The 26475-nt window shown below is 33.3% G+C and overlaps 3 protein-coding genes across 3 annotated transcripts; all 3 read right to left on the bottom strand.

The window, feature by feature from the left end:
• Positions 1-1677: 1677 nt before the first annotated feature.
• Positions 1678-4485, bottom strand: LOC143545376 (uncharacterized). Its single transcript, XM_077037287.1, has 4 exons — positions 2801-4485; positions 2539-2723; positions 2250-2457; positions 1678-2173 (listed from the first exon to the last, which is right to left on the bottom strand). The coding sequence occupies exons 1-4, from the start codon at positions 3558-3560 to the stop codon at positions 1923-1925; spliced, it is 1404 nt and encodes a 467-aa protein (XP_076893402.1). The 5' UTR covers positions 3561-4485; the 3' UTR covers positions 1678-1922.
• A 6277-nt stretch (positions 4486-10762) lies between these two features.
• Positions 10763-11155, bottom strand: LOC143545351 (protein SMALL AUXIN UP-REGULATED RNA 12-like). Its single transcript, XM_077037257.1, has one exon. The coding sequence runs from the start codon at positions 11153-11155 to the stop codon at positions 10763-10765; it is 393 nt and encodes a 130-aa protein (XP_076893372.1).
• A 6571-nt stretch (positions 11156-17726) lies between these two features.
• On the bottom strand, positions 17727-22320 carry LOC143545373 (uncharacterized). Its single transcript, XM_077037283.1, has 8 exons — positions 22084-22320; positions 20366-20531; positions 20063-20112; positions 19881-19962; positions 19205-19791; positions 18804-19028; positions 18642-18695; positions 17727-17962 (listed from the first exon to the last, which is right to left on the bottom strand). The coding sequence occupies exons 1-8, from the start codon at positions 22093-22095 to the stop codon at positions 17798-17800; spliced, it is 1341 nt and encodes a 446-aa protein (XP_076893398.1). The 5' UTR covers positions 22096-22320; the 3' UTR covers positions 17727-17797.
• Between the last annotated feature and the right edge of the window lie 4155 nt (positions 22321-26475).

Genomic DNA, 26475 nt, shown 5'->3' with positions numbered 1-26475 from the left:
TGCAAGGAAGAAAGTATTATTACAGGAAGAAACAACTACTGAGTTCATATTATATTAATCCAAAATTCCAAATGATGCTTGAAATAAATTTGGTTTTAGTTTTTTGATTCTTATAATATCAGTATTATTAACTAAGGGGTAGAAGTTTTCCATTTTGGTGCTATTACAGCTTTATGGTTCTGTGTGTTTCAGATACTGCTTACAGTAATTGTTGTGAAACCATTAATATAAGTCTTAAATATCAAGAAAATCACAATTTTTGTTTTACACTCTTATAAATATATATTTATTATTACTTTCATGGATATAGTAATTGTGTATCTCCTTTTATTAATTAATGTTAGTAATTGTTTAGTATAAATTTAAGCATGCAATGACAAATTTTGTTGGATGAAAAAAAAGCCAAAAACTTAATACTTTTTGGAGTTTTGTTTGGATGAAGAATGAAAGACTTACAACCTAAGGGCGAGAGGGGCGTGCCACGTAGTCATCATGTTGGTTTCTTTGATTTCGTAATGACCGCATAGCCTTCTGAATCATGTACACACTTTGTTAAAGTATTTATTCGGATTAGGCATAAAATGTTATTAAGAACGCAGTGTGATTTATGAGAATGACGAAGGTGTAAAAGCATAAAACAAATGAATTGAATTCTAATATATATGGGTAAAAACAGTGGTGGTTATATAACCGCAGTAACTACCAATGGTAGTTATATAACTACCATAACTTCTATTGGTTGTTATATAACCGACATAACTACCATTGGCGGTTATAACTACGAAAACTATCATTGGCGTTGCCCGAACCCCATTGTTCGGTGGGTTTCGCTCGCTTAAACTATCGGGGCTATTAAGTTCCGCAAGTTAGAACAACATTGATCAAGTGTGCACTCCGCATTTTTTTAAACTTGTATCAATGTACACTTTTCAATTGGTCTTAAGTAAATCAAGTTTTCTAAAATGACATTGATGAGACTAATAATATCACTAACAATCCTCCCCCATTTTAGTGTAATCCTTGATTCACTTAAAGTGATAGCATTCGCATAATACAAACTCATGCATATATGCACATGCCATGAAGATTGAATTTCATCTTAGTATTTTACACATTCCAATAATCGACTATAGAGGTGTCTTTTAGAATTGAACCCTTGCTACTCATTTGAATTCATGAAGAATATATACATATAAGTTTAACATACTCGTATGTTCTTGTCATGACACTAGTTTTACTAGTCATTGTCCATATCCTTCAATGACTACACAGAAGTCAAGTTTGAAGCTCCATTGAAGCGCCTAACTTCATACTCATACAGACGCAATGCATATGCATTTTTTCAAAAAGAACTACAAAAAATTAAACTTAAAACCTTCTCAACGTGCCGTGTTCAGACCTTTAGGTGATTTTTCTTGTGTTTTCCGGTCTCTAAATACAATTTTAAAACAACATATACATCTTTTTCTTAATAACAATAATCTATAAAAGATGTTGGTCCTCTATTCTCCCCTAGTTATATTATGTAATTTTTGTTGCAAGATTTAAAGAAAAGCTAGTAGTTGTATATCCTAGGTAATTAATTTGTGGAGATCACTAGTTTCTTGTTGGAGTCTTAAGAAACACACATGTTTTCTCATTTTCTACTAGAGTAATTAATAAGTACATCTATAGTCCCAAACGAGTTACTCAACTAAGCCACTTCACAAAACTCAACTCACTCGGCAACCGTTGACTTAGTTGACTATATCTAAAACACCTAATGTTTGTAAGCAAGCATACTTGTAACATATATACAATATGTCTGCATAACAAAAATGCTACCCTTTAGCAGACACTTTCAACACCATCAAATATATCAAATCCTATCAGCGGGCAGCTCGGTCAGATCTCTATATACTTGATATTAAAGTAAACTGTTTCTATACAGGGCAGTGTTTGTCAGCTGTTTGGGTAGTTGACAGAGCGGGCAACAGTTCAAGAGACGGTTGTTCATTAGAGTTGAGTCGGTTATGGAGTGGTGCAAACAATGGCGGGTTTGACCTTAAATGAGGGGCTGCAAAGCGGAGTCCTGACCCAAGTAAGTTGGTGGTGGGACCATCCGTCAAACACAGGTTCTCGGGCTGAACCGGTACATATGTCGGTATTTGAAGAATTTTAACCACGCTAGTTTCTGTAATCAAAAGAAACAAAACAATAATCATAACAATGTTTTCAAAAGCAATTAAGTTTAAATTTATATTAGGTACCTTTTTGTGCTTTCTTTAGAATAGGAGTGTCCTGCCAATGTTGTGACAAAAACTCAGCAAGAAGTTTATTAACATTAACAAGCTTCTCATACTCTTCAAGAACCATATCTTCATTTGTTAAACACGTCCTCGAGTCATGAATCAATCCGTCATACTTCTTTCGGATCTCTGAAATCTCCTTTTCGCATTCAGCAAGAAGCATCGCTTCCTGCATATAAACAACACCGTTATATCATCTTATATGAATACATTCCATCAAGTAATAATATAGCTAAAAGAAAACAAAAACCTTTTCTTCATGTGATTTCGCGATTTGCTCTCGCTCCTTTTGAATTCTTTCGATTTCTGCATCAAGAGTATGAGGTGGCGGTTGTTCGGTTTGACTTTGTTGACCTTCATTTGTTCCTAGATTCGAAGCAGTTGAAGGTGTAGCAGTCTCACATGCTGGATGAGTACCAAAAGGTGTATGTGTCCCTGTATGAAATAACAATAAAAAAGATCAAACATATGATATAAAGGTAAACTAATATTAACATATATAACTGCCGTACCCGCCCATTTTCCTCCGACATTCTTAAGCAACTTTCTTTTACTCCTCGGCTTTGATCTTACAGAAGAGGGAGTAGCTGCATTTTCACCTTCGGTCCGGTTTCGGGCTCGCTTTTCAACTCTCTGAGACAACCTGTTACAAGACTTTTCCAGTCCAGGTTGACTTTCTTTGACCACTTTATTCCAAAAAACAGATTGTGTATTGTGAATTAAGTACTCATCAATAGATAAACTTTCTGTTGTATGTGTTTCGGATTCACCAAATAACAAGATACTTTCAGCAGGGGTGACTACTCGCGACATCATTGAGCATTTTGTGGGACCCGGTTTGACACCCGTGTTCCTCAACACTGACGATATCTCATGAACCAAATCGTCTACCAACGACTGAGGTCTTGTGTCGGTGCAGCTTTGGAGCTTACTAAATAAGTAAGACACGCCCCATCCTAACATCTGGTGGCAAACTCGCCAACTAACATAACTGTCAACAGGAGTACCTTGCTTTGAAAAGATTAGTGCTTTCTCTTCAACCGTGAATGGCGAATACAACCGCAAAATATTTAACCGCTCACGATGTGGATCGATGGTGATCCTCTTGAGGGCTTTAAGGTCATTTGATGGGTTGCGGTCGCTGTTGAATAATATGACCACGTCCAAGCGTGAAAGCCTGATGCTTGAATAACAAGCACGGTAATCACATAAGCAAACGAACCGTTCACTGTCTGCGTTGTTAAACATTTCTAATAATTCCTTTCTCTTCATAGGAGAAGAATTAGTAAGAATCCTCCCGGGGATATATACATACGAATTCTCCCCGAATCTTTGATGAACAACATCATCTAAAATATGTCCGATTGATATATTCTCTGAATTAACCGCTGACTGTCAATCAACAAAAACAATTCTTTAAATAAACAAAATGATGTAGAGTGTGTGTATAACTAAAATAACTTGAGGAATATAATTACATGAAACAGAACGAGTGCTCTTAAACCGCATCGTTTAATCTCAAGCAGCAGCTTGTCAAGAACTTGTAGTTTTCCACTGACATTGATTTCATCATCCAATGGACCAACCAAAGAAGCTTCTTTTGAAGAATTACGCAAAGTGGGGTCCGCAAGAAAAGGGTGATCACAACACTGCAAAAATGATTAATAAACTTAAGAATAAAGATTTGCGAAACAGAATGTGAAACACTACTAAAAATAAAGAACCTTTTGTATCTGGGTGAGAATATCATGGAGTGGAGTGCTTCTTAGAGATGTAGCAAGTGTATCCGAATTAGAAGCTAAAATTGAACAATATTGTTCGATTTGCATTGAAGAAAGATGAACCGGGACCCAATATTCGCCAAGATCAGGGGTGCGCAGCGTACACTCAAATGCAATATATGGTGACATTCTTTCTTTTAATGTGTTAATATCATCATTCATTTCCATGTCAGCATCAGTATGCGTTTTTTCGTATTTAGGATCAACTATTGAAAGAATATGTTTGTAGCTCTGATAAATATCCTGAAATGATAGACTGAAATTAACTATTTATGTAAATGGTCATTTTATTACTGATTGAACCATGCTGGGCCCGGTTGACCAATTTGACTACATACAGACTCAAGTTGACTTTCAGCCCGTTTGACCAAATTGACTCACTTCCCTTTTTGTATTTTTTATTGACAGCACATGCATTTGTTATAACTATTTGCAGTAAACATGTAATTAAGTTGACTTTCAGTCCCGTGTCCGTTTAATCTATTTTTTCAATCTGTTTGATTGTAGCCTGCAGTAGTAGCAGGGCGCGCGGATCAAACAGGGCCGGGCTGGGTTGCCCCATATTCGTTTGTTTAGAATTAGTGCACCAAAGAAGACTTAAGTTGGCTTTCAGCATGTTTGACCAATTTGACCCGTTTCCCTTTTCGCCCGTGCGAGATAAAATGAATCAACGAAACTCACCACTGATTCACCAGAAACTGTTAACAGTTTCATATTAGCCATAGGCATCTGAATTTTGTTTAAATGCGATAAAAACACGGGACGTTGGCACTCGTCTATCACCAACAATTCCCACTTAACATGATCAAACATCTCCATGTCCTGCAAAACAACAATATTAATGTAACTCCCACTTAATAAATTTATGTTGGCTTCATATAATATCAAGATTTGTGTACCTCAACAATGACATCTAGAGAAGATACAAGGACTTGAAAGCCTGAACCTCTAATGGCAGCCCGGGCATCTTTATCCCCTTTGTATGTTACAACATTGACCGAATTTGACCACCTTGAAAACTCGATTTCCCACAAGGAAAGAGCACCAAAAGAAGCTATTATTAGAACAGGCTTCTTCGTGTCATCCAACAATGATGATACAAAAGCAACCACCTTAACTACCCGCTCCTGCAACATCTAACTACTTAAATCTTTTGTTTGTTAAAAGAAAATTTAACATTTAATGAATAAATAAACAAAAAATCTCACCTGGCCGTCAAAGAAAACAGCATTTTGACCTCTATTCCGATGATCACGAAGCTTGTTAACATACGGAAGAATATGATTATGTGTTTCGTTCGAGGCCTCAAACTGAAAATCAGCTAACTCACTACTGCCTGTCGCGTATGTAATTAATTAGGAGCATCATTAACTAATACTATGCCTAAAAATTAAACTATTTTAATATAGAACTAAAGAAACAAAATACATAACAGACTGGATCTTGTCTTTTGTACCAGATTGACGAACACGCCCTCCAAATCGTTGTCCATAGCGTAATCTACAAACAAACAACTTCATATAACATGAATACTTAAAGATTAATGTATGAACAAATATGACATTAACTAAATTACCTTTGTCTTTTACGCGAACAAGATTCCGCAGCAGGCGTGTCATTAGTATCATTTAACACCTTCACTTTTTTTCTACGGACTAGAATAAACTTTTTATAAAAATGTGAATTTAATTTCTTTCTTTTCATACTTTCCTTCTCATAACTCTTGATATTGTTAGTATCGTGTTCTTTAGGCGCGGGTCGTTTCCCACTTCCTCTCCTCTCTATCAAATCCATAAGTTTTTCTCGTTTCTGTGCCCCTGAAAGACCCGAATACAATCCGTCCACATTCATCCTCAGGGGTATTTTGGTCTTTTTTTTAGTATTCAGTCTTCTTCAACCTACACAAGTTAAACATTGTATATTAGATTGTGCTCTAAATACACCTTTCAGAAACCCTAGGTTTGTTTCTATCTAAAAACACACAAAAACCTCTTTATGCCCCAAACTAACACAATAATATATACAACTATTTATTTATGTAACCATGCATGTAAGTATGAATGTTATAGATCACACAAAACAGGGGTAATTTTGTCATTCATAATATAATACCCAAATTGACACAGAGCATGCATATCAACAAAACCCTTGCATGCCCTAAATTAACACATACATACACACAAACAATCTATAAATATAGTTATCCATCAATATATGTAGGTATGCTGTATGCATGTTTAAATCACACATAATTTTTTTTTTTTTTTTTTGAAAAAAGGGTAATTTTGGTATTAACTTAATTAATAAGAGAGAGCTTCATTGTGCAGACTGAAATACATACACAATGATGGTTCTGTTATATTATCATTAGAAACCCTAGGTTTGTTTTCAACCAATTTTAACATAATGATGAAAGAATGTATGTATGTATGTATGTGTAAACTTACACTGATATTGAAAAACAGAGGAGCTAAAAAACACTTGTAATCACACACACAAAAACTCTGTTTTATTCAGCAAGAAGAATAACACAGAAAAATAGAAATAGAAAGAGAGAGAGAGAGAGAGAGAGAGAGAGAGAGAGAGAATAAAAACGGTTACAAGAATCAGTGCTTAGTGGGTGACCACGATTAAAATTATTATTATTGTGTACGGAAGAAGAATTACAGCTGCAACTGCAACTAATTAATTGTTAGTAATATGCTTTTTGTGAAATTAATATCATGGATCATAACCTCTACTATAGAGTGGTGATTACTTATTTAATACAAGTGTAAATGGGTCGAGCTGATTCTAAGTTTGGGTTGTTTTAACTTACGAGAGTTTGAGTTTGATTTTGACTTATTTCGATCTCCTTTTAAAGTTTCAGCTTGACTCATTTCAAACATTTTTATTCTAAAGCTCGAACTTGTTTGACTAATGAGAGCTTGAGTTTGGCTCATTTTGAGTTTTTTTTCTAAGCTCGAGCTCGTTTTGACTTACAAGAGCTCGAGATTGAGTCTAACTCGTTTCAAGTTTTTTTTTTCTATAGCTCGAGCTCGTTTTTACTTACAAGAGCTGAGATCAAGTCTCGCTCATTTCAAGCTTTTTCTAAAGCTTGAGCTCGTTTTAATTTACGAGAGCTCGAGATTGAGTCTAACTCGTTTCAAGTTTTTTTTTCTATAGCTCGAGCTCGTTTTTACTTACAAAAGCTGAGATCAAGTCTCACTCATTTCAAGCTTTTTTTAAAGCTTGAGCTCATTTTAATTTACGAGAGCTCGAGATCGAGTCTGACCCTAAGTGATTATAATTGGGCAACTTACATTTTTATAAGCAAGTAAATATGAGAGTTTCAACTATACATCTTTGCTTACCAATTTTACATTGTACGGGGTATACACAATTTGCCAGCCCTCTAAAGAATTAAGGTGGCTGAATATTTGGTTGACTTTTTAAGTTGTCAACACAACTTATTATATCCCAACAAAAAAGTTATATAGTATTGAAATTGAAAGTAATATTAGTTAGTAAAATAATCATTTCATCTTAACTTAATAGCTAATTTTACTATTCTAAATCCGTAATACCATTAATGTAACTTAATCTTGCTATTATTATATTTAACTTTAATATTATTTTTAATTTTCAATATTAGTGTAACAGATTTTTATATATGAATAAATTGAAATTAGTATTGACAACTATTAGTATTATTTGAATTTAATTTAAAACAAATGTGAGGAAAGAAAAAAAGAAAAGAAACTAAACGACATTCCCAGTTTTGCTTTGTTGTGCAGCACGTACGTAGGTGAAAGGTGCAGGAGATGGATGGTACGGTGAATCATGGATGCTGGTGGATGAGAGGAATTCTTTTTGCTATTATTACTTTCTTAAATTATAAATTGTTATAAAAATATTTGGAAAAAACCTAGATTTTAAGGTGATCATAGGCAAGTTGGGTTTGATTATAGGTTAAGATGGAACTAATAGGTGGTTAGTCAAACAAGTTCTAGGAAATTGGTTAATTTTTTAATAAAAGATATTAGCATAACTTATAAAGATACTCTTGTTTTACATTTGAGGAATTATAATATATGTACCGTAGACATACCGTGAGTTGAAACCGAACCGGGTCCGCGTTTAACCATCGCGTTGCAACTGGCCTGTCTTGAACCGCGTTGATCATCGTCTAGCTCGTGTAGACCGAGATCCGAACATTACCTCCGAGTGTATACACCAAGTCCTTATCTACAAAGATGAACATACTAAAGTTGACAGTTGTAGAGCTGAGAATTCGTGTTTAACACGAAACCCCTTAAAATATATTTCGACCCACCTTGATGAACATGTTTGTCTCCCAGGGCATAACAGCAGAAACAGTGTGTATTGTCAGGATTAACCTAGCATCCAAACCACATTTGAAATGAGAGTTCGGGCAAGAAGCTGGAAACGCCTTGAGAGTTTTCTGGTGTTCTCTATGGTTGCATGGATAGAAGAGTCATACACACTTGCATGGTGGACATGTGTCATACACGCAGATATGACAGTAGACACTTGTCTCACATGTATACATGTCTTACACATGGCATCGCGACTGGTTCATGTGGACACTTGTCTCACATGTATGCATGCCCTGCACATGGCGTCACGCGTGGTGCATGTTTCACATGTGGCGTTTGACAACAGTAACAATGCGGTTCTCAAGCAGACGAAGTGTAAAGTGCGCTATCAAAACACCACAATATGCACAACGCTCCAATCACGTGCCCAGGAGCATAATGCCACCACTGTATGCATGCCTCACACATGGCGTCGCTGCTGGTGCATGTTTCACTAGGGGTGTTCGCGGTCCGGTTTTCGCGGTTTTTGGGTCAAACCGTAAACCAAACCGTTAGTAACGGTTTTTATTTTTGTAAACCAAAACCAAACCGTATAATTTTTAAACCGAACCAAACCAAACCGTTAGTAACGGTTTGGTTCCGGTTTGGTTTAGAAGTTTGACCTCGTTGGGTTTTTATACAAGATGTCCAAAATAAAAAAAGAATTAAAAGAACCTAGATAAATAAACAAGTTTAAAAGGAACATAACTGGTTTCAACGTGAGTCACATAACACAGAATCTACGGGCATTTATAAATAATTTATAATGATTTCATAAAATGAGCATATGAGAATTACAACTTTAAAAACACACTGCAGTTACTGAATTGAGAACAAAATAAGCAGGCTAGCTTACTTTTGATTTGTTTAAACTTAACTGAAGTTAAAACAGTTTTTAATTATAAATTTATAATCATGTCTAATATATAAAATTCTTGTGGTCTGGTCCGGTTTAATACGGTTGGTTTTCGGTATAAACCATAAACCAAACCATTCACTACGGTTTGAAACTTTTAAAACCGACCGACCGAAAGTTAGGTAAAAAAACCGACCGTGAAACCAAACCGTTGGCCGGTTTGGGCGGTTTCGCGGTTTGAAACCGAACCATGAACACCCCTATGTTTCACATGTGGTGTCTGAAAAAAATACTAAGACGGCTCTCAAGCATGTGAAATGCAAAGTGTGTAATCAAAACGCCACGTTACACACAACACTCCTCGCCCCCGGCCCCGTGTCCACGAACATAATATCATCACTCCTTACAAGGCACTCACAAGTTTCACTCTACCAATATAGGACAAACTCATTTGTTCATTTCACCAATGTTCAATTCTCAAATACACTAGTTAGAGTTGCATTCATCTTTACTCTTTGGACACATAAACAATTAATTTATTAATAACAAATTATTATTATTATTATTATTTGTCCAAAAACTTTTAACACAAAATTACAGAAATAAAGACATTCATTTCTATGTTGTTTTAATCATTTTTTAACCTTTTTTCGTAATAGAACTTTTTTATATGATTTTCTTTTAGAATTTATAATATGGTATAGTAGTTAAAAAAATTAAAATATGAAGGTTGATTTTGACACCTGTTATAATTATGTGAATATAACACCAAAAGCTCGGTTTAGAAGAAAATCATAAGTAAATTGGTGGGATCTGAGGTGTTTTGGTAATTTCGATTCAAATCTTTTCTTATTAGGTTTATAGATTTGTTATTTCGTTTTTCGTTACTATAGCCCATGGTTAAAATCAAACTTCCTGTTAACTAATGTTTATGAAACATTGGAAATGATCTTCCTTGAGAAGATGGTTCACACACCATATGTGACTCATCTAAATATATAATTATAAGATAACACATTTCTCAATCAATTTTAATATGCTTGAAATACTACAACTCATATATTCGAACCATAGATGGTCCGGACATCACTAAATGTTTTTCAAAACTATTGCACTTTGTAACTATGGGTCACGACAAATGAGTCTAACTAGTCAAGCCGGGGCATAAGCAATGGCTGCCAAAAAGGATAGAAAGCCCCAAATCTTTTGTCATCATTTACACATGTTTTTATGAGAACATAACATAAATATTTCACTATCCAAGTTATCACTAGTTACATTTTTGGGTGTCTTTTATATGCATCATTTGTTGGTTGCATTTATCAAAACTATTAACACACAATTATCATACAACAAAAACAGGTTTCATTTTTCATATTATAGTTAACAACAACTAGTCGCATACAATATTAATGTCATCTCTTTACACAACACATATAACAATATTGCAGGAACAATTCCTTTGACTTTACACAAAAGTCAAAGGCAAAGTGGGATCCTTCGATCCCGCGGTGACGTGGCACACCGTACTACACTCAAAAACATCTCCTCATCACAAGGAATACTGAGCCTAGAATCATTACTAAAGTCATACTCTTCTCGAGCTTGTTCCAACAACGCGTTAAACAAAGGGTGTTTTAGTAATTTCACATTGATCACGAACCTCGTCTGATTCTTGCCCACATAAACCACCAAATGACCTTTCGGGACATCTCTTGGTATTGAAGCTTCGTCGTCTTGATTCATGGATAATGGCCATCTAAAAGCCCATTGACAACACTTGTCACAAGTTGAAGATGATGGTATGATTCCTCCATCATTCATTTTTCTCCACTTTTTGATCCATGAGTTTAAAACCTTGCCATTCTTCATGTTTACAAATATGTATATATGTTTGTGTATGTCTATGTATGTATGTATGTATGTATGTAATTATACTTGTGTGTGTGTAAAAGAAAGAGTGTGATGTTGGTATGAAGGTGGGAGGGAGCATATATAGTGTTGAGTTGAATATCTCATTAAATGTGGGGTTATTATGTGTGTATATAATATGTACACATATATATTTATGTATAGTGAGAAAGAGGGATGGGTAGCTAGAGTGGTGGTATGAGTTTGAGTTTGTGTTCATGGGGTTAAAAATACTATTATATTCCAATGATACGAATATGTACGAACAAAGGGGATTTACTTTTTACATATGAAGTTATTTCCACATGAATATATAATATTTTACAATATCTTTAAAGTAACATGCAGGAATTGAAAGTATATTTTGGAGTTGCACTTTGTCCAAGAAGCTTATCCCATGCCTTCCATACCATCCTTTTATTATCTAATCCTATTTTGTTCAACTTGTGGGTCTCACTTTGTAACTTGGCATCTCTTTTTCTTCAAGTTCGTGAGATGCAAGATGTAATTTTTCTTGGGGTGGGGTAGGGGGTTGAGGTTGAGTTGAGAGTTGACTCATAGTGGAGTGGGTTGAGATTGAGTTGAGGATTGACCTATTATGGTTATCTAATGTTAAAAACTTAAAATGGCTTTTGTGTATTACAACTAGTTGAGTGGAAAGTGAGTTGTTGACCAAAATGATACTATCATCACTTTCATATTGCACTTCTGTCTTTTTAATGAGAGCTTTTTTGGTGCTTGTCACATTTTACTTGGTTATGCCTTTTCCTTTCTAGATAAGTCTACTATAGACCCAACCTTAAAACTGATAAATTCCCTTTTGTCTACTTTTTGCAAATTACCGATAGTATCTTCTAAAAGAAAAACTTAATATCCATTAATGTATAATGAACTTGAGGCGACTGAACTAAAAACTTTACATTTGCTAATGTAAATGACTAAAACCAATGAAACTTTTCATATAAAGGATGACAAGTCATCTTATTGTTATTTTAGAATTAAGTTGTACAAAATCCAACAAAACTTCTAGACTTAAAAAATAACAGCTAAATCTTCTTCAAGAATAGAAGGACGCGTAAGTACCCTAATGACCAGTGGAACTTGATAAAACGTAGTAGCTTACAAGAGGTTAAGAAACAAAACTTGCAAAATTAACTTTACCATAGCAAAACTAGACTCTTACTAATGTATTTCCCTTAAAGGTTTATCTTAGTTCCGATTAATTTATAGCGAAAGTTTGATTCGAATGCAAGACTCTGCTAGAGGGTAATACCGCTTTTACCTTTACGATAATCATTGAAGGCTATCTTATTTTTTAAAACATAAATTGATTGCTTTTTATAGATAGATAGAAGAATCTTTTCTTTATAATGGTATTGTGTATTGTGGTTTGACCCTTTGTAAGTGGAGAAGATCTACCCCATACAATCATAGATTTAGGGTAGGAAGATGGGTATACATAATATCTTGTTCTTGATCTCCTCACAAATTGCAATTATTTGGTTGTACGGTACAAGTTAAAAGGATGATTAATTGAATTAGTGGTATAATCATAAAATCTTGGTCTTTGAAGCAGGAATTTCCAAGTGTCATAAAGAAGGTAGGTGTACAATATTAATATCCATTTGTGCTTGTTTTGTCCCACAACCACACACACGTATGATATTTTTCAAAAAAAGGCTGTACATTAGGTGTACAAACCCGAACCCAACTTTCACTTTCAAGATTAAAACTATGTCTAGTGTCATTTTCTTATTAACACTTATGTATTACCCGCAACTTTGATTTTGTAGCGAGTTTTGATTGGTTTAATTTTATACACGAAATCGATGACATTGATAGTTTATTACGGATTTGGATATGTTTAAGTACAAAAAGTTTTGACAAAGAAAAATCATCCTAAATAGGTTCAATTTGTTAGGATTATACATTTGAGAAATTCCTAAAGCAAGCATATGATATTAGGGATGTTTACTGTGTAATTCAATTGGTTTTAACAAAAATTTTGAGGGCAAAGTTCCGTTTAGGATTTAAGAAAATGACATAACCAAACCGGTTGTGTTGGATGGGTTGGACTGACCGGTTTGCGGTTTTGAGGTTCGATTTTGGTTGGAATTGATTTTCTTAATCATTATTAGGTATTAAAAGTTTTAAACGCTATAGTTATTATTATAATACATGTTATAATTTTATACCTAAATATTTTACAAATGAAAATAATAATTATATATGTAAGAGTGAACTGTAGTTTTCGTCCTTGTAATTTGTCTTAATCTTCGGTTTTGGTCCAGTAGTTTTATATCTGTGATTTTTGTCCACGTGGTTTCATTTCGCTTGCACTTAAGCTCGAATTCACTAATCTCGTTAAGTCTAATCGTTAAACCCATCAACGTGCCTTTCGGGTGAGGGGCAGTTTTGTCCTCCCTCCCTCCCCTCCAAATACACCTCAGTCCTCACACGAGGGTGCTTGCGAATTAGGACATGGGTTTATTTGGGGAGAAAAAGGACAAATATGCCCCTCACGTGAGGGGCATGCTGATGGGTTTAATGACCGAACTTAACGGGGTTAATGTAACACCCTTGGCAAAACACAACATCGTCCCACTCTTAGGCTATCCCACATCGGCCGTAGAGAAGAGAGATCCTTGGTTCATAAGTAAATGTTCTGCCTCTTCAATCACCAACGCGTTTTGAGCTTAGTTGGCTGTGGAGCACATGAAAACTCCATGGTTAAGCGCGCTTAGATGGAAGTAGTACTAGGATGGGTGACCACCTGGGAAGTCTCTACCTGAGCAACCAAAAACAAAGCCGTGAGTTCCCGGATGGGCAACCCATCGGGGGCAAAGCGGACAATATTGGTGTACGAGAGGACAGGATGTTACAGTTAATGAATTCGGGTTTAATTGCAAGTAAAATGAAACCACATTGATGAAAACTACAGTTTACTTTATATATAATAAAGGTCGGATGGTTGATCTAAGTTTCAAACCAAATTGGACTGTTGACTCGATAAACCATGAGAACCTCTATCATGAACAGAAATGTTTGAATCATAAACTTGTCAAAACTCAAACCACTCGAGTTGCTTCGGTTCATTTAACCAGCTTATAGCAAGTCACAATCGGGAGGGTGTACTTTAAAACCATTTATGGTTCGTTACACATATGGATTGGCTTTATGTGGTTCGAAGTTTGAACCATGTGTACATCAAATCACCAGGTTGTGATGAAAGGTGTGGTGAGAGGGACCCTTTGGGCTCAAGAGATTGAGTAAATGAAATCCAGCCTAATGATTCATCCCCTCATGCAACTGGTCGGTTCAAATCCTACATCAACAGATCATATATCCACATTAACCATCACGCTGAATGAGACTTTTCACAAAGTGTAAAACCATTTCATTTCATTTCATTTCATTTCATTTCATACATTTTTGCTTCTTTTTTTATATATTTGGTTTGTCTTTTTTTGGTGTAGTATTATGTGACATTATTCTAGAACTTCTATCATTGGATACAAATAAACTTCTTGTAACATAAATGAGGTAAGGACTAACAAGTGACGGATTCATGTATTTTTATTTTATTGGTTTTATTATTTTCGATTTTTGTACGTCAACAAGCAGTTTTTAATGATTTACAGGGGTCGGGTTGCTGAAGAAATTATAATTCATATATAATTTTTTGAGTAAAGTAATACATTAGTCTCGTTGTTTTAATGTAATTTAAATTTTAGTTGTTCTATAAACCTATTTTAACTAATAATTACTTTAAAATTATTTTCATTCTCTTTATATGTTATTAGTTTTTGCCTAAATCAAAAGAAAAAAAAGACATATGTAACTCGCAAAAATACATATATGTAGCTCACAAAGTTACGCATATGTATCACATACGAGGTAAATATATGGCATTAATGTTTTTAAGATATCCCAGTTGTTTACCTTATATAGTTTATTTCTTAAGGGTGTTTGGTATGTAGTAATGGAATGAATAAAAGAATGAAATGAATTATTACCGTTTCATTGTTTTTTTTTTTGTTACCTTGTGAGAACGGAATGAATTATAATTTTGTGTTTTTTGATACACGTGAAAAGATAAAGAAATAAATAAAAATTGGCAATGAGTGGTAGAATATAATGAATTTGGAGTGTTTTAGAGAGAAATGAAATGGATGATTTCATTCCATTAATCGAACACTTTTTTTTCATTCATATGGAATAATTAATTTTATTTCACATCTCATTCCTGCATACCAAATAATATCTAACTATTAAGGTTTAACACTTTTATTTAATTCTTGTGTTGCTAGTGTGTACATTTTCGTCTCTCATTCTTGCATACTATATAACTATTAAGGTTAACGCTTTGTATTTAAATTATTTTGTTGCTAGTGTATGCATACACATTAAAGAAAGCCTTTTTTTTTGATAATTACTGAAATTATCAACAAGTCATAACTACATACAAGCATTCATGATTTGTTCTTCTTTACAAGAAAACTCAAAACAGCTCAAGATGAAAGCTCAACATTGAAGAATGAAGTGCTAGGGTCTAGCCATAAGATTTTATAAATTCATTCAAAACTAATGTACACTTGGAATAAATCAACCGTTTGGTCACTAGAAGATTTAAAAACTCATAAAAAGTTATTTAGAGTCAAGTCAAAAAATTACAGATGACTAGAGGCTCAAGACTATACACAATTCATAGTCGTTTAAACTTGATTCATATATAGAAGCATCAAGCTAATTCAAGAATTGCATTCGACTAAAGGTTCACACTCTTTATTAAATACGTTTCAATTCATGATTAAACGCAATCCAGACTCATTTAAGCTCGACTCAACTCGTTTTTTTATAGCAAGACGGTTGGAATAATTGTGACAAAATCTAAATGTTTTCACATTATCTCAAATGAAGGATGAACATATTATATTGTTGGGGACTTGGAGAGAATAAGTTATGATCACGTGTGTTGCAGAACAGGTTCCCTAGTTATAATTTGAGGTATGATGATTACTTGGCAGCTTCTGCATCCATATATCAAATATTATATATTAAATAAAATATCAAATATTAATTACGGCCATACCCCTTTTGCTACAAATATTAACAGTACCCAATTCAAACGTCCAACGAATCATTCAATGGGAAGTTCGTTCGTTTAGGTAATAAAGGCACATGTCAAAAGAATTGCGTTTGGTTAAATTAATGAACTAACACGAACAGGGGTTGTGGTTGTTTAATTGTGTTTGTGAATATCCGTTTAAATACGTTCTTATTCAATGTTTGCTAGTACTATTTTATATTTGTTTGTTTCTTACCATATATTCCATTTCAACTGTTTCCCTTATCGACTCATTGGTAAACGCTAAAAGATTTGTGGCCATTGAATTCGAAGACATTATTTTGATATTATTATGTTTATGATTCCTCTGTTAAGTGCTTTTTTTCTCCATTAGTGTCCGGTTACATCCGTTTGTGTTTGTGGGTGTCAGTTTACATAATTAACAAACGAACACGAACAAGCTGAATTCCTTAACGAACGAACATGAATTTTCGTTCGATAAGGTGTTCATGAACCGTTCATTAATGTTCGTTTAGCTTAACGGAAGAACACGAACAAGATTTCGTTAATGTTAATGGACATCATTTTTCAGTTCCACTTTGATCTCATCTCACTAAACGATAACCAATCAACGGTTGGCATTTAAGTATCTGCCATGTCTAGCATGCACGTGTGTATCTGCCCAGGAACTGTTTGTTCTAGTTGTCATGCCATACCATGTCTTGCTGATTTTTTAGGATCATATTATTAATATTATTTTACTTCATTTTCATTTTAAGATCTATATATTTATTAGACATTTTTTGCAATGGATTTGTCAACTTAAGGAATTTGATGAGGAGAGGGGGGGAGACTTTGTAAACGTGTAAGAGAGAGGGAGAGGTGGCGGCATTCCTACTTTGGTGGGGTGGTTTGGACGTGACTTACTCACAAGTATTAACCAATACCCTAAAACTTTGTGTTTGTTTTTTAGTTTTTCAAGTAAAATAAATGTGAAAAATGAGTCAATTCTAAGTGGCAAACATTTGCCATGAATTGAAGTCATGCACCATACCCGCTTGAGTAGGCGACGGTGTTACCATCTGATTTGTAAGTCATGCATCCTACCCATATTGTTGTCCCGTCCTCCCTAAGTTACTCATCATGTAACTAGAGTAGATGTATTATTATAACTTCGAGAGCATGAGCAATGGTGGACCGGTGGTAGTAGCTAGTTTTATTCCCAAACAGCTTCACATTATCAACACTATATTTAATCTCATATTATTATAACCTCAAGAGCATCGACAACGCCAACAACAATTTTTAGTCGCGTTTCTCGTTATCTTGGGTCAATTTTATTAAATCCATGGGTTTATTCGACTTTCAATAACCTATTTCTAAAGCGCTTTGTCCCTAAATATGTATATCAATCAATCGAAAACATCTGATAGAATGCATCATATTTCCAAGTAATATCTAGCTTTATCATCAAGTAATAAATATGTGGAAATCAAAGTCACTTTTCCTCCATTCCTACTTTTATTCATTTCATTCTATACACAAGCTCTTTTAGCAGGAGATGACAGATGTTGGAATTTTGATTTAGAAATCTTTGCGCTCTTTTCTTGTTGGTACGGGTAAATCAACGCTAGTTCTCTCACACGACACAAGATCGTCTTTGGTAAAGGCCGCCATGACTGGCTACGTTTACGTCCATCCTGCAATTACAACATATTTTCACTTCAGAAATGTTTTCAAACTCACAAGTCAACTATTCAAATGTTTACCTTATACACATATTTCATTATTTTTAAGATTTATTTTAAAAATATAAAACTGGTAAGTCTTTTATCTAAATGCATATATGCACATTTTTTATACATTTTAAAGAAATTCAAGACAAAGGAGATAAAATCAAAGAAAGAGCGGGTAGAGGTACATAAACATTTGTTTTCCGATTTTAAGTTTTTTGTTGAAACAAAATGTACACGTCTTACGAGGTTAACAACTTCTTTACTTCTAAAATGTGTGAGTATTGCTGATAATATAGTTTTGTAATCACATATAATGCATTAAGGGATTTATAAGATAACTTAAAACGAACTTAAAAGTGTTAAGTGGGTCAAACAAGCCATTCTTGACCCGCACTCAAAAGGAGCCCGTTTTCACCACCAACCCACATCAGGATTTCTAACATATATAAAAGTCAGTTACAACTTTGGGATGATCTCGGTTTCAAAAAAGAAAAAAAGATTAAAACTTTCTAATCAATCATATGCCTTAAAAGCCACTAAACATTGATTTATATTTTATACTAATTGGGTAGGTTAAAGCAAACATCAAGAAGCGAATTTCACATTTTCACCTATAATCATTTTAATAGGCAATAGGACTAACCTCTATTCTACTCTCTTTTGGTGCACTTGCTTTCAAAAGATTTCGCCATTTGTCCTGTCAAAATATTATATCAAAATAACAAAAACAGAACTGTTTATGTAAACTGTAATTACATAAAATGTTAAATGTTGATATGAGTTCATGATTAGAAAAGAAAAGTACCTTCAAATCTACAGACGTTCGATGATCCGATGATGAAAAAAGAGATTTCTTAATATGCGTCCATTTTCCGACCCCGAATAGAGAAACGCCATCTATCAACTTCTTTACTTCTGTAACTGTCCACACTCTATGAAGCTTCCTCGGATTGCCACCTGTCACAGTTCTCGTCATCATCTCAGAATCATCTTCGGGCCCACTTGAATAACTATCAATGTGATTTTCAATCTGCAAAAAGAAAAACTTAATATAAGGAAAATATTTTCAAGTATGCTGAATATTAACTTCATAAAGAAAATATTATACCCCATATTACAACATTAATAATAATAATAATTATTATAATAATAATAATAATAATAATCAAAGATTTTTAGAGAAACGTAGAGTGAAAATTTACTTACTTTAGCTGGTGACTCGTTTTTCTGGCATTCGGTTGGAACATGAGGGCTAAAAGGAACTTGAATAGCTTTATCAAAAGAAACGTAAGGTTGACGTTTTTCTTTGGGTTTGACCTCAGTTTGACTTTTTACACGCCGAGCCCCTGAAAGTTTTAGTTTTGACCCGGAAGAAGCTTCCCTTCTCTTCTTAAAGTTGTTTAAACTTAGAATTGATGACTCATCAATGTACCGTTTTGTAGGCTTACGTGATCGTTTGTGCGTGATTTCCCCAACATCCGTACCATGATCTTCAACGGCTTCAGACTCGTTTTGTGAAAAGTGAGGTGGCAAAATATCTTGGTTATTTTCATGGTCATTGAACGAGTTTGAAAAATCTTCAAATCGGTCTAAACTTTTTGGCTCACATTTATTAGTTGATGTTCCGTATATACTGTTGCTAATCAAGTAATTCTGGTATTCGATTCCTAAAATGTTCTCGGTCAATGAATTTTGTATTCCGAAACTACCCTTCATTGGAAACTGAGAATTCCCGGCATGCAAACCTTCATTGGAAACATAGCCTATAAAAGCACCATGATCAAATCCAATATCTGTAGTAAATATTTAAAATATTGGTGGTAATGTAACGTGATCATTATATATATAATGATAAAATAAATAATACGGTCTCGAGAAGCACCTAAAAGATAATCATCACATGAAGAGACGTTTGTTGTTAGAAGATTTTCCACTCCAACTTCATGTGGCAAACCATCAAATGCCTATAATATATGAGATTTTATAAATATAAAAGCACAAAACTTGCTTTTAAAAGAAACAAATTACATATTTATATTCATATGAACGAAAATGAAGACATACATTAAGAATTGTCGTATCTACCCCTTCCATGCGATTTGAATTCGGGACACCTACATAACAATAAAATGCATAATTTTTATACAATTTCATTGTAAGAAATTGGTCAATAATTACTAAAGTTTAAAAATACTAATATCTAATTCGCTTTTGCATTAGAAATTACTAGGTTTCGAAAGGAGTAAACATGTCGTTTTTTTTGGAAAACAATACACTAAACCGATTTACCTAGGAATCATAGATTTTCCAAGAAGACAACTGACTAAAATACCCTTCAATAAAGACTAAACAAGAAACTGAATGTACCTAAATTGTAGGGAGCATTTTCAGGTTTTATGCATTTCCCGGGGTTATTTTCGTCATAACACCATGCACCACTTACAGAAACTAGGTCAGACCGCGGTTCTACAAGTAGACGGTCAACATCATTTGCTTCCTCCCCTAAAGAATGATAAAAAGAGTCTTCTTCAACCTACAAAAAAATTATTAACACGTAATATGAAAAATAATATATTCATTACTAACAAAACGATAGGGGTCTTTGTTAATATCTCAGCAACAAATTCTACAAGTATCTTATTGCTCTTTAGATCTTATATATTTGTTTGTATTGTGAAGTTGGAAATTAATATTATATGTTGACCTTTGACTCCATATTAATACGCAAACCACGTCTAGATTGCCATCCAATAGACCAATCCTCATTAAAACTACATCACTTGACAATAAGCAGAACTTCATCCAGTAAATTAACATTAAATAACATAAATTTATGTTCATAGTATCGACAATTAATGCATGATCTTACATATCTATTTCAAGAATCGCATGCACACACGACACAAAATCAACAAAAATTACAAAAATGTGAATAACTAAACTAAAGTTCCCACTATAATTACCATGGTTGTACAAATCACGCCTAGATTAATCGCAACTCAGCGCAGGGCCGATGGGATTTCACCAAATCGGTCCAGTTTTTCCATAATCTCAAAATCAGAAAAAACAAGTCCAATTGGTCAAATTTCGGTTAAAATTTGTCAAAAATTGGTCAAATTACGGTTAAAATCGTTCAAATTTCAGTCAAAATTTGTCAAATTTGGTCAAAATCAGTCAAAGTGGAAAAAAACCGAAAACTATATGTAACTTTTTGTATATACAAAATAAGGCAAAATTGGTTAAATTTCGGTCAAACAGAACAAACATATATAATCCAAATCCGATTAATCCCTGGTGGGTACCCCTGCACCCGACTAGCGCCTAACGAGTTCAACAACACCGGTAACTAATTACATCCAAAATGCACAAAATAAGTTTCAAACAGAAGTCCATCATCAAAACCCTAGAAGGCTTGAACTAAATCATAATTCATAATATTACCAAACACAAGACAATTTATTCAAGAATCTCATGATACTAAAATCCCAACATAATGCCCACCTAGAAAGTTCTCCTAAAAATGATTAATCATCAATATTTGAAGTAAATGACATTAATTTCAAGAATCTCAAAATACCCAAAAAAAATTTGACACAAGAAAACAAATTAAAGTGTCAAAATCATCAATTTCAACTATTAAATGTATACACTAACAAAAATCGTCATTTAAAACAACATTGCCCTAAAATTCCAACCAATGCCTATCAAACACAACTCAATTATCACAAACCCTAGCACTAAATCATAATTCATAATATTATTACCAAACAAAACACAGTTGTTTCAAGAATCTCAGTGTACTAATATCCCAAACAAAATAAAACCCACATAGAAAATGCTCCTAAAAGTAATAAACCATCAAAATATGAAGTAAATGCCATTCATTTCAAGAATCTAATTATACCCACAAAAAATTGAGCATAAAAACCCCAAATTAAAGTGTCAAAATCATCAATTTCAGCAATTAAATGCATGCACTAACAAAATTAATCATAAAAAGCAACATTGCTTATCAAACACAACTAAATAATCAAAACCCACGAAGCAATTGTAGAGTAATTGAATGGTAAGGAGTAAAAAGTGACCTGATTATTCATGAGTAAGATCGAGAGAATGAAATCAGTGAAGTGACAAGAATTGCTGGTTCATAGGATTGGAATATGATGACACAGAGGAACAAGATAAATGTGGAAAAAGGTAGTAGGAAGAGAGTAGTATTATTATTATTGGACGGAATCGAAATGTTTTCTAGGAAGTTAGAATGGAATTTGGGTTTGGAATCCGACTGTGGCGACGCGTGTAAGTAACGATGAATCAAACGGAAAAGGACTAAATTCTTAAATAGTGTTTTTTTAATAACCGAACGAATTACGGTTAATCTTCTGGTCTAATTACAAACGGGTTTAACTGTTGTAAAATATTTTGTTAACAAAGGCATCAATTTGGATGTAAGATATTGGAAGGTAACTTATTTCGGCTGACATTGATTGGATCCCAACAAAAGCTGCATTGATGTATCGAGAAAATGATTTAGGCGTGTCTCTAGTTGGTGAATTATATGTTGATTAAATACCCTACATCTGACCGGGTGTGTATGGTTGCAATTAGTTTAACTGGAGAGTGTTGTATTAATGAGAGATGTTGGAGTTTGGCTCTTGTTATGCAATGGAGGAAGAGAGGGAAATATTCTTGACAACCATTTGGAATCTTTCGAAATATAGGAACGGTGTGATTTTTAATAATAGGCAGGCTTTTATCATTAGAATCTTGAAGAGGATTAAGGAGGAAGTCGTCTTTTGGTTAAAAATGTTGATCTAATGTTTCTCTTATAATGTTGTAGTTTGCTATATTCCTTCTTGTTTTGTTTATTTGTGTTATGATGTTTTGGGATTAATCATTTGGGCATTTTTTGTAATAGATAGCCGTTAAAGAAGAAAGACAAGAGTAATGTTTAAGTAAAAACTTTGATAATAGCATTAATTGTTGTACTTGTTGTTTTAAGTGTGATAAGTATGATGATTATTTTACGAATTTTTATTCTCTCTCTCCCACTACTTCAGTATTATTTAATATGTACAAGCGTTTATGTGGTTTTTACTTCTTTGTAGTTATAACTTGATATTAACTTTGTATTGAGCACGCCCTAAAAAGAAGAAAAATAGTTAGTATACTTTATTCTTTTCAAACACATACTTAGATCCAAATTTAATGCAATTTAATTTAATGAGTCTTGTTAGATATACTTTTAAAATTTGTAACATATCAATACACAAAAGTGTGTAGCATTTTAGAATTGTACGTCTACAAACGTAAACGGGGTTACTCCCCTTACATGTTCAAGGGTTACTCCACCAAACATTGCAATTTTGATGTAGTGTGATGATTGATTTAAATTTTAGTGCATAAATTTATAGTGGCTTGTCAAACATATAGTCATATACCACATGCATTCAGCTTTATAGGTTTAATGCAACGTATCATTTGAACTTTTTCAAGCTTCTGAGTTGTACAATTATAACATTACAACTTGTTAAATCTCTATATCAACATTTTCAAGTTTTTGAGTTGCACATGTAATAATGTTACAACTAGTTTAAACATTTTTAAACTAGTTTTTTGAGTTGTACATGTAATAATGTAATAATTGAAACAAGTTTTTTGAGTTGTACATGTAATAATGTTACAACTAGTTTAATATATAGGCAACTCTATAAAATAGTATCTAAGTTTTGAAAATGTTTCAATCAGGTCACTCATAAAATCTTTTGTTCCAATTAGGTCACTAAAGTTTTCTTTTTGTTCTACTTCTAGATATTTTACCTGGATAGCATGTCATGAAAGTTTTTTTTATTTTTAAATAGTTTGACATTGCAAAACATTTTTTAAAAATTGAGAAAAATAAATTTTAAATTGTGAAAAATTGCAAAAAAAAAAAAAACTAAAAAAGCTGGAAAACTAAAAAAAGTCTTAATCTTTTTTTTTTTTTTTTTGCAATTTTCCAGTTTTTTTTTTCGAAAAATTGCAAAAAATAATAATAATAATATGAAAAATTGCAACAAAAAAAGTGGAAATTTTATTTTAAAAAAATAATCTTATTTATTTATTTATTTTTGCATTTTTTTCACAATTAATTTTTTTTTCAGTTTTTACTAATTTTGTCACTTTAAAAAAATATTTTGCGTTGTTAAATTATTTAAAAATAAAAAAACCTACAAAGTCTGCTATCCAGGTAAAATATATAGAATTAGAACAAAAAAAAACTTTAATGACCTAATTGAAACAAAAGATTTTATGAGTGACCTGATTGTAACAATTTTAAAACTTGGTTAAATATATGGATTGTTACAACTTGTTCAATCTAGCTATTTATATGAATTATGCTTCCAAATAGACCAAGGGGCTGTTTGGCAAACACTAACCATTAAGTGCTGAACCAGTAAGACATCTGAATGGTTAAGAGTATCTGAATGAATAAGTGCTGAACGAGTAAGTGCTGTTTGGTTAGACATCTGAATAACTATACAAAATGACTAATTTACCCTTCTGAACTATTAGCAAATAAGCCCTTGAACAAACAATCTACCAAATATGTTGCACCAAATTAAACCTAACTACCAACAAACAAAATACATATTGCAAAATAGCAAACCAACAATTTATGTTGAACCAAACTACCAATCACAATCAAATAAATTAAATAACACATAAGAAGAACAAATTACAAAAACAATTAAAGAGGTAATTGGCACATTGACACAAAATTTTGTAGTTAAAAAAAAGAATATGAAGGTTACCTTAAAAAAACAATATACAAACAAAACAAACATGTTAACATTTATTAAAAACAAAACTGAAGGCTCCACAACATATTAATTAAACTAAAACTAGTACATGACATCGTGTGTTGCGGTGGATCCAACATTCTTCATATGGTTACATAACGACATCATATTGTTGTCTTGTGCTATCGGAATCTTGTTTTAAACCACCATTAGAGTTTGTTCTTTGGTTTCACGTTCTTTTGCGCTGCCACCTTGATGGCTGCCTCTTTTGCCTCGCTAACGATTTCAAGCCCTTTCTTTAGACGATTGACTGTTTATTTGGGTTGTATAACCATGAGACATGCTATCCACCATTGGTTTGTTGTCAAATGAACCCAAGCACAGCTGCAACTTGAGATCACTTGTGCTTGAAGTAACTGGGACCTGGGTAAATACAACAACACATTAAAAGCATGACAAAATAAGTTGGTTTTACTTGCCAATTGTTAATTGAAGTTTTTTAGTGATTTATTATTAATAAGGTTTTGGTCAAATCTGTCTATTACACCGTTTTGGTCAAAACCATGGCCCGTTACCAACTGACCCGTTTTGGTCAAATCTGTCTATTACACCGCATTGGCTGCAACAAAAGTTGCAAGTAGAGAACCACGCGCTTACCGTCCTCCGATCCTGCCACGCCAATAAACGATATTGATTTCACTCATCACAACTTCTTGACACCCGGATGCATATCTACTCTAATCTAAACACCTTGCATAAGTTAACTGTAAAAGTTCACAAACAGAAAGCAAGTTACTATTTTAAAATAAGAACCTAACACTAATTTTCTTCCTCATTCTTTTCATGTTCTTGAAGAAAAATTTATCTAAATAGCTAGCTTTCCTGGACACTACACCAATAACCTATACCTGATTACCAAACAAACAAACACTATAAGAGCGAAAGATCGAAGGTAAATTTGTTCATGTAATCATGTTGTTCAAACCTGTTACAATAGCAAAATCGACGGGACCTTTTTCGTGTTCTTGTTGAAAACGAAAAAAAAATCAATAACCCAATTGAAACCGATGTATGTAACCCAAACCCTAAAATGGAAAATAAAAAATGCATGAAGAACACAGAGGAAATCATAACAAATTGAATTCAATAACTCCAAAACTCAATTAGACAAAAAAAAAAAACTAAAAAATGCATGAAGAACATAGAGGAAATCATAACAAAAAATAAGATACAATAAATAACGAATTAGGGTTCATACCAAGAAGACGAAAGACAACGATCACCCCATAGCTTTGCCAACTATTGATTAAACAAAAAAACATACAACCATAAACAGATTGTACTCATCAAGCAAGCTAATTAACAAGTTGTTAAATAGTTTCAATTACCACAAGAAAAATTTTGTCAGTAGAAATAAGAGAAATCAAAATCCTAAAATACTAAACTTCCAAAATCAAAGAAAGCAAAAACAATTTTGAATGAAGTCAGTGTAAGGTATCGGATTGAATCTGAATCAACTAAATATAAATCGATTCCATATAAATCAATTAAGCAAAAATCGAATGAGAATGAAATAATCAGTTGAATCTGAAATAGAGATAGAACCTGCTTAGGGACGAGGATAGAATCGATGGAGCAGGAATAAAATTGGTGTAACAATTTTCACGAACCAAACACATCTATCACTTACCCAGT

The sequence above is a fragment of the Bidens hawaiensis genome, unplaced genomic scaffold (assembly GCF_021521415.1).
Source record: "Bidens hawaiensis isolate Kalapana, Puna unplaced genomic scaffold, B.hawaiensis_p1.1 tig00013942_1, whole genome shotgun sequence".
NCBI lineage: Eukaryota > Viridiplantae > Streptophyta > Magnoliopsida > Asterales > Asteraceae > Bidens > Bidens hawaiensis.
Note: the sequence above shows the minus strand (reverse complement) of the source record. Positions and strands in the feature narration are given on the sequence as shown.